At 35.7% G+C, this 19,681-nt stretch overlaps 1 protein-coding gene across 1 annotated transcript; it reads right to left on the reverse strand.

The window, feature by feature from the left end:
- Positions 1–2,607: 2,607 nt before the first annotated feature.
- Positions 2,608–6,650, reverse strand: LOC142627649 (uncharacterized). The gene is made up of 4 exons (XM_075801528.1): positions 6,490–6,650; positions 5,669–5,896; positions 3,548–3,698; positions 2,608–3,373 (listed from the first exon to the last, which is right to left on the reverse strand). Exons 1-4 carry the CDS (start codon positions 6,541–6,543, stop codon positions 2,862–2,864), a joined length of 945 nt encoding a protein of 314 aa, XP_075657643.1. The 5' UTR covers positions 6,544–6,650; the 3' UTR covers positions 2,608–2,861.
- Positions 6,651–19,681: the final 13,031 nt, after the last annotated feature.

The raw sequence follows: 19,681 nt of genomic DNA on the forward strand, positions 1-19,681 counted from the left end.
TTTTTGTCCACTTGAGCTAAATTCTCTTTATGCGGCCATATATTTTCTTATGCTGCCCATATTTTCCTTCTTGATGCTTTTGAAATTGCAATAATCAAAATTCAAGATGTTAGCTAAATCATACATAGTGCAACAGGGTACATTTTCACCACAAATGCTCTGCTTTGTAATGGTTCCAAGTATGTCCCTAGTCTGAATCAACCCAACACTCAAAAGAAATAGCCAACAGTTTGTGTGAATCAAAGCATGCACAACACATGAATAATAATTACTGTCAGCCCTTAATTACCTTAACGAAAAAGTACAATGACACCAAGTTCTCCCTTACACAACCCTCACTTGGGAAATACCCTAGTCAAAACTAGTCACAAAGGCTTACAAAGCACACACAATACACAAAATATGTTGTTTTTCCTCTCACAGTTTTTCCCAAAATATATGTTCTTGATATCCTAAAAAACTGAGTAGCATGCAAGAAATAGCTTTTAGTGGCAGTTGGGTAATTGTTCTATCGACTTGTTAGGATACGGACACATGTCCGCATCCTAATTCTATATCCTAATGTGTGTCCACTGTTTATTTTCTTGGAACCTTTCTGTGTTGCCATCACATCAACAACGTCGTTTGTAATTGCTTAGTAATAGCTCTACCATGTTACTTGTTTAATGCATGTGCGCTGTCTGTGCAAATGGTCTAGCCCTACATAAGTCACGCTAACACAACTGATGGCCTGAGCACATGCCCAGCAACTTAACCCCTTGCACAATGAGTGTTGTGGCTATTGTGAAGGCGGCCTCCCAAATTCGGTGACAGTCTTACTACATCATCATAACCCATATCTAGCCCAATCAAGCTTTACCAAGCAAAGTCACAACCAAAACTCTTTTTTTCCCCCACATAAATCAATACGCTTTATGCCCAAGCAGCCCAACCCCTGCCTTGCACTTACTGCACATAAACAAACCCATAACACTCTTATAGATTGCAACTTTCTAAAGCCCCATAAACATCTAGGAAGGATGCAAGGTAGAAATGCGTCTAATCAAGAACTCGTTAGGATTAAGATGCAAACATGCGTGCAAGTTTAGGATTAAGTTCAAGAGATTGTTTCACCTAGGATAAATGAGTTCTCACTTGTAAACACTAGGAGTGTGTTTGGCACAAGCTTTTTGCTTTTAGCACTAACTTTTTGCTTTTATGTATAGTTTTTTAAAACTTTACTTTTTCCCCTTTTTTCTCAATTTTTCAAGGTACAAGTATACTTTAGCACGCTTTTAGCAAAAAGTTTTTAGCAACTGTCATTGACATCTAAGCATTACATCTTACTATCTTAGCCCATTCTCTTCTGATTCATTTTCTTCCTTCAAAATTTTATAAATTTGAATCATTGTGGGAAATTGTTGGGAATGTTTTAAATTCAACAAGCTAGCTTAAAATGACGAGCACAACATTTTCACAATAAATTTTATGTGGCAAGCTATTAATGATAGGTAAAAAAGTAATGTTAGTGGTAGGTCTAGATAATAACCAATAAAAGCTTTCCACTAGGCTTTATTGTGAAAGTGTTTTACCCATAGCACTACTACTATCCTTCTTCTACGTCTAAACTGCTTCTTACCATTACGGTAAAGTAACCTCACAATTACACCGCTTTTTAGTTGCTGAGAAATTATTCACTCTTAAAAAATAAATCCTCCTTACTCTGACAAGGGGTGTGGGCCCTTGTTTAGGACTCAGGACCCATGGGAGGGCCCATACCCCAGTGAAAGGAGAAAGACTCTTAGTAGAAGTTAATAATTTGTTGGTATGGTCAATTTATTTCTTTAAAAAATTTCATTTTTGATATTATATAAATAAATGTCCAAATGAATCTCTCAAATTATAGATAAAATAAAATAAAATAAAGTAAAAAAATGCCCTTCTATTTCTAATCAAATTTCTTTTATAATTTTGGCTTTTAAATGAGTTTGAAAGCTTCAGACTGTGAGTGCACCCAACCAAAACTTGTTATTGAATCCTGAGAAATGGTCATCGGAGCCAAATTTCTTCAAGGGCCAAATCAAATCCTAATGGGGTGAAATCATTGTCTCATCATAGTGGAACGAAATAACTTCTTAGGAGAACATGTTGATTTACACGCCTCAGACACTCAATCATCGATAAGTGTGCTATCCTCTCTTAAACTCTATTTATTGGTTTGTCTCTTTGATTTAGTCTATCATTTCCAAGACACCAAACAGTTACTCACGGCTCTTTCAAATTGATATAGTTCCTTTCTCTTTAATACAAAATATAGTTTCTATTAATCATGAGAAAACTAAAATATAGAAATTCCTATGATATATACAAAGAAAAGCTTAAAAATGGCAATCAAATGCAAAGCACATCAACTCTAAAAAGCTCAAGAGGTTTTTTGTGCATTCATATATAAATTGTCCTATTATTTCTTCATCTATCGGCCTTTATATCTTCCTTTCTTGCTTTGCGTGTGTATATATATTGTTAACACACACACACACATATATATATTGTTAATAACAAAAGATATTGAGACAGTAGGCATGAGTCTGGTGTGAACCAAAAAATATGGAAGTGTTGAACATCAACAGATTTGATTTATGGACATAGTAAACGAACAAAAACAAAACTGAAAGATACCATTTTACATTAATAATCACAAAAACAAAAATTTACAAAGCGTTCTTGTGCATGCTATGCTAATTCATGATCGTGAGTTACCTACATAACCCAACTAGTACCAACATGATCTACACAGCAAAATGGAACCTAAAGGGAGCAGTAGTAGCATCTCAACTAGCATTGCATCTGTATGTAGAGCACTGGATGGGGAGAGATTCAATTCAAACCCAAGTGCCTTTCAAAAGGGCACTAGTAGAAGCAGTCTCTCCAAAAGTCCTGACCAAATCAGAACAAGATGCATCACTTTCTCCTTCTGTCTTGAGCTCCAAACCCAACTCCTCTTCTATGTCATCTGAAGCTGATATGAGCAAGAATTCACATCCTTCGTAGTTCAAGAAGTCCGGTGGATCAGCTGGGCAGTACCGTAGTTGTCCAAACTGTCCATGGAGGTGTGCAGGAAACACAGCCTTGCGCTTGTTTTGTAGCCCCCTGAACTGGGATGTGCCATGCTGATCCGGGTTCTTTATTTGTATCAGGAATGAGCCTTCCGGTTCAATGTTAAGCAACTCTTGTGGCTCATTCTTCTCATCTTGGGGTGGAAGTTCAAGCTTGTAAATCAAATGGGTGTGTGTTTTCTTTCCAGGCTTGTGCCTTAATATGCGGTAAATGCCTTCTCCCAATGCTCTTGCAGGAGAGGTTTGGCGGTGCCCTTTAGTTTTAGTATCATATTCCTCTGCAATGCAACATATTGAATTGTGTGAATAACATTGTAAATACAATTAGAATATAGTTAAAATTAATTCACCATTTGGTAAATGGTATACATCAGAACATGTGATCTTGAGTTTAAACCAGGTCTCCACTCTACTTCTTTTTAGGATTAGATGAAAGTTCCATTTAGGATTACCTCCTTTTAGAGTAGTCTTCACATCTTCTATATTGGTAGTAACCATCTCGACAAAAGCCCAATATGGTCGACTTTTCTTGCTTGGATCCGGAAGGCTTTTTCTTCCCATGACAATAAATCGCAATAAGGGTTGCTTCTCAATGTTCACTTCCTACAATTATAATAAAAAAATAAAAATAAAGCAATCAATGCCAACTAGTTACCAGCTAGTTATAACTGAAATAAACATTATGAAGTATAATTTAGCCATATTTGTTGCATGATTATTTCCAATTTCAACCAAGCAAAGCAAATTGTTGACGTTTCCACTTTTGTACTACTGAACATTATGACTTTTAAAATTAGTATATGTAAAGACTAAAAATTAAAAACAAAAATACCAACTAAGTTTACTTACCGTCTGAAAAAGTATAGTATGCTCGTAGCATCGTGACAAAGCAACTACTTCTCAATTAGAAGAAATGTGAAACTTCAATTAGACAAAGCACTAAGATGCATACTTAACTTCTATAAGCAATCATAAACTAATTAAGAAAGTATTACACTGCCCACCTGCGAACACACATGCATATAGCAAGCAGTTTGTGGTAACACTTAAACTAATTATGGTACCTAATGAACCTCTGCCTTAATCCAAGATGTATTATGGAATTTATCGATAATTCTCTTTCTCTGGGTTGTAAGAAGAAATTTGCTAATTATTATTAGCAATTTCTAATTTAGGAGAGTAATGTTAAGAGATATTGCAAATTTTACTACATCTTCACAAACTCATAGTGCAAATTTTACTACATCTTCACAAACTCATAGTGTCAAATTTTAAATCCAACACAAAAAAGAAATTAATAAATTGCTTTATTATAGTGCTAATATGACACCAATCAGTCACATTCATTGTCATGTAAGTTTGTTTGTTTGCTTCGTAAAGTTTTTTAGTAAAATTGGTACCTTCAAGTATTTTCCAATTCACAATGATGGATTACAAAGTTTTCCATTATTTATTTTTTTTGGGGGTCAAAATCAAATTTTTGGTAAGAATCAGATATTAATCCCTATATGTCTGGCATTAGTCTAGTTCCTTTGTTTCTAAATTAAGAAAGTACTATTGCTAGAAGGTAGGGATGGCAATGGGGCAGGTTGGGGCCGAAGGATGGGATCTTCGCCCCTGCCCTATATAGATTTTTCTTGCCTCATCCCTGTCTCGCCCCGCATGACGGGGACAATTTCTTGCCCCTCCCCGCCCCTTAAGGCCCCGCGAAGACCCGCTCTACACCGTAAAACTTTATTTCTTGTTAATTTTCCCTATAACTATTACCATTTTTTCAAATAAAATGACCTGTTTCAATATTAAAAATATACTTGAAATTATAAATAAATTTATCCTATCAAATCAAACTAATTTTTAGCAAAAACTAAATAATATTATCTAAATGTTTAACAAGACAATGTCACAACAAAAATCTCATAGTATGACACAAAAATCTCATATTATGTTAATGATGGAAAGTAAGTTGAGAAAGACATATGAATCATGAATGAAAAGAAAAAAAAAAAAAAAAAAGTTAAAATTGGTATCTTATTTCCAACTTTACTTGAGAGAAAAGAGAGGTAGAACCACGTTAGATAGAATAAAATAAGTTGGTGAATTGGAAAATCACCATATGTTTACTGCTAATACAAAACTACGAAAATCACTATATCTATCTTATACAAAACTACGTTCTTAAATCACCATATGATTTTCTGGACAGTGATATTATTCCTAAACACTCTTCTATAGGTTTACCGCTAATATCCCTACTAGCCACTGCTCAAGTTGAGATAATTTGAAAGATGTTATTACACATTCCTTATTGTTATTCCATATTCACACTTTAGAAAATTAAAATTGTGAAATGGTAAAATAATTTCACAATTTTAATTGGAAAAAAAAAAAAACACAATTTCATTTCAGTAGATGGCAGTGTGTACTGAGAGTTTGCTATTGTGTGATAATCATTACCAAATTTCATATTCCCAGAAAGCCAGTAACTTGGGATAACATGTAATGTTGCTCCCCAAGTTTCATGCACACACATCACATGCATCCCCAAGTCTACCAATGAACAAACTGTGTCTCACCTGGCTTCCATGTCCACCTTCAATTCCACTCTTGTCAGAGCCACTTTCACTCCCTTTAGATCCCTTCTTGGCTCCTTCCTTTCCTGAATCAGAGTCTTGCTTCTCTTCCACTGTCCGCTCACCGGACTCTGGCCGCAGCACAATATACAAACGTTGCACATCGTCTGCGCTGTGAGCTTCTTCTTTGTCAACTTTTGGCCTATAGAAGAAAAAAATTTCACCTCTTTCCTACAATTTGCCAAAGCCAAAGTTTTGTCATTACAATTTGTAAACCAACTTCAAAACGTTGTGTAATAAGACAAGCAATCAAATTTGATTACTGTGTCACTTTAAAACATCTACTTTTGTAACAAATATTACACCATTTTTTTAGTAACAATTAACAAATATTGCACACTTTTTTTAAGATAGACAAGCGAGTTTTTTATCATTAGATTAAAACACTAATTGATTTTTAGTATAGGCAGAAATTGAACCCAAATTCATTATAGAAATTTTATAAGTTGAACTAACAATCCACAAAATTACACACTTTAGCAAAAGCAAATGCTACTCGGGATTACATTTATAAGTCTAACACAGTATATAAGTTAACAAAAAGAAATAGAAATTTCAAAGAAGACAACAAAATCTCGTCACATTTTCACACGATTCACATGTTAAATTGTTAATCATCATAGATTAAAATAAATAATAAAGATTATACAGAAACACAACTCGCCACAACTCAAAACAAAATGGTGTAAAAATATTTTGAAATTTTATTGTGTCCTCTGTTCCCATATAATTGTAGAGATTGAGAGAGACTCATCCAGTAAAACCTGAATTTCAACTTGAGGTTCAGTCTTGGTCTTGACCTCTTGACCCTGTCCCATTGTCAGATTGTGATAAGAATGTGTTGTGTTGTTTGCTTTGTCTGGGAATTGGGAAGACAGTGACTTTGCTCTCAACTTTGCTTTATTTTGATCTGAGATTGATTTTCTTCAAGTGGAAAGTACATACAGACACGTAACAAACCGATAAACCTCCCCCACTAGACACGTTTTTCATGCAAGATCCACGTGGTGACACCAAGGAGAATAAATCAATATAGATCGTTTCTATGTGGAGGTAGTGGGTACGTACTCTACTCATAATGGATTTAAAAAAAAAAAAAAAAAAAAATTAAAAGACCAATGTTTAGGAAAAAATTATTTTAATAATTTGTTCAAATGGTAAATTTTGATCGACCAACATCATTTTTACACTTGGTGTTGATTTTTTATTTTTATTATTATTATTTTTTTGAATTGGAAACCAGTGAATTCATTCAAAATAAGCCCGCAAAAACTGGTTTACATCCGAAGAAATCTCAGAATTTATAATGGGTGGAGTTTCCTCCATACATGTTACAAAATCATCAACAAATTGCGCATGCTTGGCTAACCCATGTGCTGCCTTATTTCCATCCTTCGAGTGTGGCAAATTTCAAACTGGCACAGCATCTGCATGTGGGGTATGGTACCTGCAATAATATTGACAATAGCTGGGGAGGCCTCTGATTCCCCCTGTATGGCTGAACATTTCAACAAGCTGTCGCTTTCAAAATTTACCTTCTGGATGACGATATCTTTAGCAAAAATGGCAGCAGCCTCCACAGCCTACACTTCACTTTGATTATATTTCCAATCTCCTTTCTACAGAAATTATTGAGCATTTGTAAAGTTTTGTTTTCATTTTACCACAATTACACGATGCTCTAGTAATTTATAATTTGATAATCTCTAAAAGCTAGCTATTAGGGAATTTTTTTTTTTACAATATATAAATTCTACTCTAACTTAATTTAAGTGTATATGTGTATGAAGGTTCTTTCTGAAAACTTTAATTCCGGCTCTTATCTTCTCACACTCCACGAGCACAAGTGACCACACATCAAGAAAATGCGGTGGTGCTATTAGGGAAATTGATAGCAGACAAAATAATCAATAAAAGCAAGACCACAACAATCTTAACCAAAGCCTTTGTAAACCATTTATGGAGTACGTGCAAAAGACATGGCAAGCACCACGTTCCTATTCAAAATTACAGCAGAAGCAGACAGGAAAAATATTATTCTAGAGCAAGTCCCTTGGCCAGTAGGTGGCCAGTGGCTACAAGTTTGTCCTCAAAAGAATCCATCCTAGGTCCAAATTTTGGGTCCAAGTTTACAACCCACTTTTAAGTCTTTGGGCAATGCAATTGAGAATATGATGGGAAAATATTTAGAAATTGATTCCACAAGTGAAACCAGCATATGCTACAAATTCTTAAGAATCTTTTACCCAAAAAAAAAAATCATAAGAATCAAAGTGGAACCGGACATAATTTAATAGACCCACTCATGTGTGGGTTCTACTATCTAGTTCAACATCCCCTCCCTTAACTATATATCCAAAATTTATTTTATAAATGTGACAAGCTCAGCTCAGACATACCCAAACTCACAATTCTGATAGTGGCCTGAGCAATTTCTACTTTGCACCCAAAGGCACCGTAAGAAAAATGATCTTGTGATTCAGTCTTGCAAAACATCTATCTCATAATATGTGTGTATTCTACACACGAGTTTTATATTTTACGAGAGACATGTTTTATGAAGAGTAATGTTATAGACACAATAATTTCACAATATTTTGCACAATAATTAAGTTAACAAAATTTCACTAGTTTTTATTTTAACTCACTTCATTGTTTTTTAGTTGTCACTGTTGTTTAGACTTTCTCGTGTCATGAGGCCTTAGGGTTATTTTGGTTTGTACTATTTCTTTATTATGGTGTTGATATAGCAACAATCAATCATATTCATGGTCACGTAAGTTTGTTCGGTTTGTAAATTTTTTTTTATAGTAAAATTGGTACCTTTAGCAATTCCCAATTTACAATGATGGACAACAAAGTTAATTTTCCATTCATTATTTTTTGGGGTTGGAATCAAATTTTGGGTGGGAATCAGATATGATCACTATATATCAGGCATTATCCCAGTTTCTTTGTCTCTATATTAAAAAATTCCTATTGCTAAAAGTAGAAGGCCTTAATCTATCTTATACAAAGCTAAATTCTTAGATCATCATATGTAAGGACACAATTCGAGCCTGAATCCATAGTCAGAAGGGGATGGGCCTAAAAGACCTTTTTACAATAAAATTTGTAGAAAGTGAGCTTGAAATCTAGGTTCTAATGATGTTTAGATAACAAAAATGATGGGCTTTGATCACAATGGTACACACAAGGAACTGTTTATATGAATATGAAAGAAATCTTCTCCTCGGACACAAGCCGAGGATGACTTATATTACTTCTTCCCAAGATAGATTACAATTATGGATAGTGAGGTCTACAGTGTTTTTTCTCTCAATTTCCCGATCCTCTTTGCTGAAGGTCCCTTCTTTCCTTCTTTTATAACCAGTCACCGATCTTAATTGTTTGTCTCTTGCCTTTCAAGCAACTCTGATTTATTTTGGCATTGAACCTTTTTATTTTATTTTTTATTATAAATTTCTTTCATGCACGTGCAATTATTGGTTGGATTAGTGTAGATGATACTGCCATTGGGTTTTGTAGTTGATGGATTACCTCGTGAATTAGATTTATTGTTTGGAATTTTAGTTCTTTAGTCCAGACAATATGTCCTTTCAGCCACATCTCTATATCCTCTCTAAGGTAAAAAGCCTACATATATTGAGTCTCCTCTTGTGGATTGTGTTGGGGCTTTTTATTTATATTTTTTTAATATCAGTTTAATTTATTTCGTAAAAGGTAGTTATTTGGATAATCAAGAAATAATAATCACCCATAATGTTTGTTATGTTGCAGTTTCTTAAATATTTGGATGCAATCAAATTCGAGCAATTTCAAGTTATTAGGAAGCAAGTAAGTACCTTTGGATATTGGATATCAAATATTTAATGATTGTGCATTTTATATATTGGTTGTATAAGATTCCTTATTCAATTTATTCAATGAGTATTATTTAAATTTGCATAAAAATTTGCAATTTGAATGATTGCTATGAAAGATATCTTTTTAGTGGTAGGTTTTGGTTTAGAAATTTGTTGATGTCCAAAATATTACAAGTATTGAAATCCAAAACTAATGAGCCCTTAAGGATAGAAAGTCCCAATTCATAAACCAAGACCCATTTAAATTAGGTAAAAGGAAGCCCAAACTCATGAATGGGTAAGCCTTGGGCCTTAGAGAAGGGAGAAAAAAGCAAAGGAAGCTTAGCCCAGCCTTTGTAAGGAGAGTTTTCTGGAAGCCCGGAAAAGGACTGAACCAGGATACCTTGGAACTACCAGAACCGCAGGATCCTCGGGATATGTAGCAGCAGGCCAGCTGGGATTGAGACAGCTCAAGGGAGCATGCCCATGAACATGAAGAATAAGAATGGATATGTCCCATCAGCCGCCCAATGATGCAGAAAAAGGCAAATGACTTGGGAACCAGCACTTCATGAAAAGAAGTCTGGTACCTCGGGGAACGCAGGGAGATGTACCATGAAGGAAGGTGGCTGGAGATCTTTCAACCTGATGAGAAAGGAATCTGCACATTTAGAGAAAAAGACAAAAAGTGAAGCAGCCAAAAAGTGGGTCTGAAAAGTAGTGTTTAGAAGCTTTGGGAAAAGAAGCATTGAAGGTCAGCCCCTAGGACCCCTCAAAAGAGGAAGGTCAGCTGGAGACTTTTTGGAGGGAAACCTCAAAAGAAGAATATAGTGAGAAAATGAGGAAATGACCAGCCACCAATGTTGCTGACACAACATTGGTTCTGGTACCTAGAGTAGTAAATGGAGGGAATCTGTGGTGCACCAGAAACCCTAGGAAGATGCTATAAAAGGGGGTGAAGTCATCAGCAAAAACCATTGAGCAATAGTGAATCAGAGAGAAAAGATCCTTTAAAAAACTCATTTAGAATTCAAAAAAGGAGAAAAGAGGGAAAACACCGTCTGGGATCCTAAGACAGGCACTAGAGGATACATTTGGATTCAAAGGGATTCAAACCTCACAAGTCTTAAAAGCCTAAAAGAGCTATCTAAGTCTATGATTTTTGAACTTATTTGAACCTTGTAACATATCCCAGTGCAAAAGGAACATAATGTATTAGAAACTCAAGAAATAATTAAGTATTATTTATTATTCTGAGGACCCCTAATGTTTTTTATTCACTTTTCCTTTACTTACATCATTCTTTACTATTCCTTATTATGCAATACGTATATATTTTGTATGTATTAGTGTGTATGTATTGTAGGATCCATGTTTTGTGCATAACTTGGTTCGTAATCAGCCTAATTTAGCTGCGGTGGTCCACTAAACAACAAGTATAGGGCCTAGGATCCTTTTTTCTACTTGGGCTTGACTATTGTCCAAAAAAACAAACCCACAAGATTATAAAATCAAAATTAACACTTTTTATAATGAGTTGTTGTGTAATGATAGTATATCTGATAGAGGTATTTTGTATTTTATATAGAGATGAAGAACTTTAGAGATAAGGTTTGCATTAGCTCTCAACTCAAGCTGCCACACATCCTTTTTTGCTCAAAAATTACACTGGATCATTGATTAATAGTTTATAATACTTGATTAGTTGCTGACAAATTGAATATAGAGAAAAGGAAATTTTTTATATTTGTAACTTATTAGGGGCTTTTTTTTTTTTTCTTGATATCAAGTTTCATTGCTATTAAGGTATTGTTGTATTGATTCTCAATCTCTGTACTCTGTTGTTGTTGCTTTAGGTTTTAAAGAAAACATCCAATGCTTCCTAAATTCCACAATCCAAGTGATTCTTGTTTCCGTTTTACTTACATTGATTTTTTTTTTTTTTGGTTCTCTTTGAATATTTTTCAATATTTGTGGCATTATCAGTCTATGTATCCTTTGGTTGATGGCTTTTACAACAACTTGTTAGGTATTGAAACATTGTAGAGATTAACATTACTGTTTGGGGTTTATTCTTAGGGGTTAACATTCTCTGTACTCTATTGTTGGGTATTGATATTAGTCCACTTCCTTTATCCCTTTTTTGCCTTGTTTCCCCACAAACCCCAAAATTCAATGAAATCCTATGCTTAAAAATTACCTTGGATAGTTAATCTTCAAGCTCTTTGGTGGATTCTAATCTGTGAATGGTTCTGTGGTGATAGAAACTTTTTTTTTTTTGTTGAGAAACAAGGTGATAGAAACTTAATTAGAATGTGATAGAGAGTGTTTATTACTTTTTTTCAATCTATTCTGCATGGTGTGTATTTGTTCATTTCATCACGCACATCAATTTCTATGACTTTGAAGTTTAATCTTATATTAATATTTGATATGGTTTAAGGGTGAGATTAAAGCTACAAGTTTAAAAGAAATATATTAATATGTTTGTTCTCTTTTTTTTTTTTTCAATAGTTTAGCATGGGCAGATTTTGCAATTGGTGGTTGAGGATGTGGGAAATGTGTTCTCCCTTAAGATTTATGAACGGGGTAAATATTTCATGAAATCAATTTTTATGGGCAAGAATGTTGCAAAATGGCTAATGCATAATATAGAAAACTCTGTGATTGGGGTTAATTCCAAGTATTTTGTCACGATTAGAGAAGGAGATACTGCTTACACAGTGTAATAGGGTTCCAATTCATTTGGTCAGTTTCTATCAATGACAGAACTCAAGGTAGGTGGGCTTAGGAGACCTATCATTATTTTAGGGGTTAAGGCACAACAAGGTTGGAGGGCTTTTGGGATTGAATTATGAAAGATTGTTAGAACTTGCCCAATATGCGTTGGGTGGTCCGACATTCATCGCTCACAGTCATAAGCAGTTTTATGACATGTGTTCTTCTCGGACATTTGTAGAAATGGTGAAAGGTTCTGTGTTGACAATGGATATGAAGCAAGTACAGCAGCCCATAATCAGAGATAAGGAGAAGCCTCGAAGAGTGGAGAATAGGGATGAAGTTTCGACAACCAAACCTTGTACACATGTGGTGGTTTTTGAAAACAAAATTGGAGATTTAGTCATGATGGCAATGGGTGGCGTGGAGAGGAGGGATATGTGCATTAAAGGGGAGAGTAATTTTAAGGTGAGAATCCCGCAAGAAAATAAACTTAGATATCCTCTAAGGTTTACAAATTCAAAAGTTTTTTATGCTGGCAAGGAGTGTGATTTTAGGAATCCGAGTTGGCTAAGAAAAGGTTTGATTGTGGAAGTTAAGGAGGAAGGTAGAAGGCAGGTATTCTGGGATCACAATAAAGGGGGCATGAAATTTGTTAAATGGGAAGCATGGGGGACTTAGGCTTATACATCAAATACCATAGGGTTGGGCCATGTCCCATTAGAAGCCTAGAAGCTTGTAATGGGCTATTCTAATGCTATCTTGGTAGTAACTTTTCAAGCCCAAGTGTGTTTAAGACTGGGAATTGCTCTAAAGGGTATCAGACTAGACTCGGCCCAAGCCCATTAAGCCCAAAGGCTGTTGAGTTGTGTGAGAATTTGCCTCCCTCAAGCCCGAGCATAAAAATAGGTGGAGTTATCCCTTCGATACAAGTCTCAAGCTCTGTTTTTCCTTCTTGGTTTATCATGATCCAAGCGATGATCACTATGGGCATGAACTCAACTGTATCAGCCCCGTTGGTTCCCACAGATGGTGGTAGTTACAGTGAGGCGAGCTCGAGAATGTTTACCCAGTCTTCTTTCGAGTTAATATTACTAGTGGCAACGTCACATACACCCATCGACCCGATCTTGTCAGCTGTGGTGGCTGCTGCAGCAACGCCAGTGAATCCCTCTGATGATTTTAGCTTCAGTTAGTCGAGCTTGAGCCAGTTTTTAAACTTTGCCCAATCTTCTTTTAAGCCTATTTTACCGGTGGAGGCGTCACATACACCCACCAACCCGATCTTGTCAGCTGTGGTGGCTGATGTAGCTCCAGTTGCGACAGATTTTGGGGGTGAGGAAAAGGTGGGTAAGGAAGTTTCTGTTGCTGATTCACCAGAGTTTTTTTTTCCTTTGAGGGGGGTTCAAAAATGTTATCCCACTATTAGGGAATTGGTTGGTGATTTGGATAAATAGTGGGGTAATTCTAAAGATAGGATGTTACAACTTAGAGATGGTAGGCAGATAGTGATTCTACTGGCGTTGTATCGGTCTTTAGAGAGTGAGTCGGATTGCTTAGTCATAGAGGGAGAGGCTAGTATAGGTAATAATCCTTTTGCCGCGAAAGGGGAAATTGTAAGTTAGGCAGATGAGCGTGATGGGGTGGTTGATGATTTATCTGTTGTTAATGGATCAAAGGATGAGCTATGGGAATTTGATGAAAGGACGATGACTTGGGAGAGAGGTGGTGAGCCTCTAGTTGTGGTACGTTTGGCCATAAAAATTCCATTGGAAATTGATTATAATTCTGGGAAGAAACTTGGGTGCAAGGAGATTAGTGATAGCAATCAGTTATCACAATGGGTAACTAAAAGGATTAAGGCTATTAGGAATTAGGCATGTTGTTAGCCTTAGAGGCCAATATATATATATAAGCAGCAGCATGAAGTAAGTAGTCAAAAGAAGCTGGTTGCATCGGGTGGAAGGGTCAACGGGAATCGAAGAACTTAATGAGCTCTTTGAATGTTGATTATGGGTTAGTTAAGTTAAGGAGTTCAAGTAGTGAGTGGGCTATTGTGGTGCATCAATGAATTTGAAGATTATTTCTTGGAATGTTAGGGGGTTGAATGAGCGGGATAAAAGGCTTCAGGTTTGAAATCTAATTAGAAATTGGAGACCTGATATTGTTTGTCTTTTAGAAACTAATATGGTATCGATAACCAGAGCTGTGATTCGTAGTTTGTGGGGTGGCCCACACGTTGATTGGTCGTATTTAGGGTCTTGTGGAGCTCCTAGAGGGGTACTATTGGTATGGGACACACAGGTTATGGATAAAGTGAAGGAAGCTGTGGGAAGCTTCTTGGTGTCTTGTAAATTTAAAAGTGTGGTTGACCAATTTGTTTGGCCTTTTATTAGAGTTTACGGTCCCAACTTAGTGAGAGACAGAAGGCTTTTATGGGAGGAATAGTTTGGATTGAGCAGTTGGTGGAATGTCTCATGGTGTGTGGGAGGTGACTTTAATATGGTAAGATTCCCTTCTAAACGTGCTGGTTCTACTATTTTTACAGTTGCTATGCGTGAGTTCTCTGATTTTATTTCTAAGCAAGGTTTGATTGATCCCCCCTTGGAAGGAGGAACTTTTACCTGGTCTAACTCTCGGGAAGTTGAGTCAAAGGCAAGGCTGGAAAAATTCTTGTTCTTTGCAGATTGGGAGGCTAAATTTCCTACTTTTTGCCAGAAAAGAATGTCTACGCTTCTATTATATCACATTCTGATTGTCCTTGAGGGTGGATCCTTTTATCATAGGGGCAAGAGGCCGTTTAGGTTTGAGAACACATGGCTAAAGGATAAGGGCTTTGTGGAAAGGGTGCGATCTTGGTGGGGATCCTATCATCTTCAAGGTGCTCTAAGTTATTTAATGGCAAATAAATTGAAGTTGTTGAAGAATGATTTGAAATAATGGAATGTGGAGGTTTTTGGAAATGTAGAAGAAGGAGAAAAATAATTATGGAAGGATCTGGGTGACTTAGAGACTGTTGAGGAAAGTCGTGGTCTAACGAATGAGGGGAAGGTGGATTTGGAAAGAATCCGAGGTGAGTTTGAAAAAGCTTCTCTTTTGGAAGAAATTTGTTGGAAGCAAAAGTCTAGAGTTCTTTGTATTAGAGAAGGAGATAGGAATACTAAATTCTTCCATCGTATCACCAATTCTCACATGTGATTTAACTCCATAAATAGGCTTATGGTGAATGGAGTGCTGTCTTCAGATCCCGAGGACATAGCAAAGTGTATTTCTCACTTCTATAGGCAGCTCTATTCTGAAGTTGTGGTTAATACACCTGTCCTTGATGACATGGAATGCTCTAGAATTTATGAGGAATATGCTCTTTGGTTAGATAGGCCATTTGACGAGAAAGAGGTGTATGGGGTGATTAAAAGTTTTAATGGTGATAAGGCTCCAGGCCCGGATGGTTTTTCCATGGCTTTTTTCTAGTCTTGTTGGAGTCTTTTAAAAGAAGAGGTTATGAAAGTTATTCAGAATTTTCATACTCAAGATATGTTTGAGAAGAGTCTTAATACTACATTTCTGACCCTTATTCCTAAAAAGGTAGATGCCATGTTGATCAAGGATTTCCGACCAATCCATTTAGTTGGAGGGATGTATAAGATTATTTCGAAGATGTTGGCTAATCGGTTCCGAAGGGTGGCACATGAGCTTATTTCAAATTCTCAAAAGGCATTTGTGAAAGGTAGACAAATTTTGGATTCCATGTTAATTGCTTCTGAATGTATTGGCAGTAGATTGAAAACATGCATTCTAGGGGTGTTGTGTAAGTTAGATGTGGAGAAGGTGTATGATCATGTGAATTGAGGCTTTTTAATGTATATGTTGCAGTGTTGTGGGTTTATAGAAAAGTGGAGAAAATGGATTATGTGTTGCATTTCTACTGTTAAATTTTCCATTTTGATATATGGGAGTCCTTCGAATTTTTTTGGAAACTGTAGGGGGATTAGGCAAAGGGATTCTTTATCTCCGTTGCTCTTTAATGTTGTTATGAAGGCTTTGAGCCATATGTTGTATATGGCTACTACTGTTGTCTAATTTTCAAACTTCTCTATAGGTTCTACACCTAGTAATTCGGTAATAGTGTCCCATCTTTTATTTGCAGATGACACTTTTATTTTTTGTGATGTTGACCCTAATTAGTTGGTTACTTTGAGGGAGATTCTGATTAGATTTGAGGAGGTCTAAGGGTTAAGAATTAACTTGGGGAAATCAGAGTTGATACCAATTGAGGAGGTACATAATTTGGATGAGTTGGTAGGACTATTGGGTTGTTGGCATTCTTCCCTTTCGCTGAAATATTTGGGTCTTATGTTGGGAGTTAAATTCAAGGAGTTGTCAATCTGGAATCCTATTTTAGAGAAGGTGGAACAAAGACTAGCAAGTTGGTAGAGACTTTATTTATCTAAGGGAGGTAGGGTAACTCTTATTAAAATTACTCTTTCCTCATTACTTACTTATTTCCTTTCCATGCTTCCTAGACCCGGGAAGGTTGCTAATCACATGGAGAAATTACAGAAAGATTTTCTTTGGAGTGGTGTTAGTGGTGATTTTAAATTACACTTGGTGAATTGGGCTAAGGTCTGTAAGCCAATGCAGGTTGGAGGGCTAGGTATAAGAAGGTTGAGAAGCTTTAACTCTGCCTTGTTGGACAAGTGGTTGTGGAGATATGGTTTAGAGACAGATACATTATGGATGAGAGTCATAAAGGCAAAATATGGGAATGTTTGGGGTGGTTGGTGCACAAAAAAGGTGACTAGTCCATATGGGGTTAGCCTCTAAAGGTTTATTAGAAGTGGTTGGTTAAACTTCTCTAAACAATTACGATATGATGTGGGTGATGGTATTAGAGTGAAGTTTTGGAAGCACGTGTGGTGTGGGGATTGTTCCCTCAAAGAGGCTTTTCCAGAACTTTACGGTTTTAGTAGGGCAAGGGATTCCTTAGTAGTGAAGGTTATGGGTTGGTCTGGTGGGCAGCTACATAGGAATTTTCATTTTTGTCGTTCACCACAAGATTGGGAGGAAGACTCTTTTGATCGGTTTATGTACATTGTGTACTCCATGAAAGTACAAGGGGTTGGCCATGATAAGGTTTGTTGGAAGCCAACAAGGGATAAAGGTTTTGAGGTTAAAGGTTTCTATATTTCTTTCTACTTTACAACTCTTTTCTTCCCTTGGTTCTTGGTGTGGCAATCGAAGGTTCCTCCAAGGGTGGCTTTCTTTTCATGGTTAGCTTCTTTAGGTAAGATTCTTACAACTAATAACCTTCGCAAAAGGTGTATTATTGTCCTTGATTGGTGCTACATGTGTAAGAAGTGTGGGGAGTCGGTGGATCATTTTTTGCTTCATTGCCCCATAAACTTTGAGCTGTGGTCTTTGGTGTTTTGTTTGTTTGGACTTCATTGGGTTATGTCACATAAGGTAATTGAGTTGTTTAAGTCTTGGCAAGGTAAATTCAAGCGACATCGCAATATAGAGTTTTGAGACGTGTGCCACATTGCTTGATGTTGTGTATTTGGAGTGAAAGAAATTATAGATGTTTTGAGAGTTGTGAGCGGTCCTTGCTAGAGATTAACACACTCTCCTTGCCTAGAGTGTGGCTCTATCGCATTTTTCTTGTTTTTCCCTTCTTATTTTACTTGATCATTGTAATTTTGGTTTTTGATTTTTGCCCCCACAGTACATCCCCAATGTTCTCGGGTTGGCTATTTTTTTTTCGTGATAAAATTTTTCGTTACCTATCAAAAAAAAAGTTCAAAAGATATATGTTCTATATTCTTTAGGCCCTATTTCATTTTTATAAGTTCATTTTTCATAATGCAGTGTAATATTACATGCTTTTTACTTTAAGTACTTATATATTTTTGTTCAATTTACCTGACATTTATTTATATTTTATTCATAATCTTATTCCTATTGCTTATCTTTTCTCTAGAATCTAAAATGACTTTTACTTTTGCAGACCAACAAAAAGATTAGTAAAAACAAAGAGAATTGAGTCTACTCCTCTAGACAAAGCTCAAATATTCCATTTATCGACACCACTCAAGCATCAATGATAGCATCTTTAGATTCAATTAAGCTTAGAGGTCTTGTATTTGCTCACTATTATATGTTATAGGAAGTGTAGATTCTTGGCTATCTTTGAAACATTGATCTCTCATGCACATCAAGCTACCATCCTATATAAATTATTAATGCTCATTCTAAATGATATAGAGAAATTAATTAAAATTAAAAAATGATGCAAGAGAATCATTATATTATTTATTATTAATATTCTCTAATAATAATTTACACGTGCCTTGCACGTACTTCAAAACTAGTAATCAACAAAAACAAGATCTTAACCAATAAACCGAAGCCTTGGGCAAACCATTTATGGAGTACATGCAAAAGACATGGCAGACATACGTTCCTATTCAAAATTACAGCACAAGCACACAGGAAAAAAAAATTCTAGAGTAAGCCCCTTGGCCAGTAGGTGGCCCACCACTTACTCCTCGAAGAAACCATCCTTGGTCTTAATTTAGGGTCTAAGTTTACAACCCACTTTTAAAAAGAAAAGTCTTTGGACATTGCAATTGAGAATATGATGGGAAAATATTTGAACATTGATTCCACAAGTGAAACCAACATATGCCACAAATTCTTAAGAATCAAGGTGGAACCGGACATAATTTAATAGAGCCACGTGTGGATTCTATCTCGATCAACATCCCCTCCCTAACCTATGGATCCAAAATTTCATTTTATAAACATGGCAAACTCAAACATACCTAAACTCAGATCTTGTGAGAAAAATATTCATGTGAGACAATTTTATAAGACATCTATCTCATAATGTGTGTGCTTGCCATACTTGGGTTTTATATGTTGTGAAAGAGATATTTTATGAGGAGTAATTGTTATTAAAATTCTGATCAGGATCCTACGATCTTACGATTTTACAATTTCACCTGCCCAAGGATCTTTACGATTGTTCAGGATCGGTAAGATCGTACGATTCTAACGATTCCAAATGATATTGGTTTTTTGTAATCTTCTAAAACTTAATAGAAGACTTAGTTGGACCCAAATGAAAAATAACATCTTAATAGACCAAGTTTTGCTATTTTAATGTAGAAAGATAGAGTGTCAGTTGAACCCAAAAATAAGATCCTAATAAAGTGTCAAATTTTAAGATTTTTAGCCTCTTTAAATGATGCTTACAAATGGATGTAGTGATGTATGGTAATTACATCAAATGAATGCAAATTTTGATTTTTTATGAATGAATGTATAATTTATGTGATTATTTAACATACCAATGTGTATTTTTTTTTTCTAAGATAATGTAGGATCTTACAAT

Source organism: Castanea sativa, chromosome 3 (assembly GCF_040712315.1).
Source record: "Castanea sativa cultivar Marrone di Chiusa Pesio chromosome 3, ASM4071231v1".
Classification (NCBI taxonomy): Eukaryota; Viridiplantae; Streptophyta; class Magnoliopsida; order Fagales; family Fagaceae; genus Castanea; species Castanea sativa.

Bases quoted from the DNA above. Each gene is read 5' to 3' on its own strand.
- LOC142627649 (XM_075801528.1), bottom strand. From the start codon at position 6,543: ATGGGACAGGGTCAAGAGGTCAAGACCAAGACTGAACCTCAAGTTGAA. The intron at 5,897-6,489 runs GTTTTACTGGAT...GGCAAATTGTAG, and splicing joins AACCTCAAGTTGAAATTCAG to GAAAGAGGTGAAATTTTTTT. The intron at 3,699-5,668 runs GTGAGACACAGT...TTATAATTGTAG, and splicing joins AAGGTGGACATGGAAGCCAG to GAAGTGAACATTGAGAAGCA.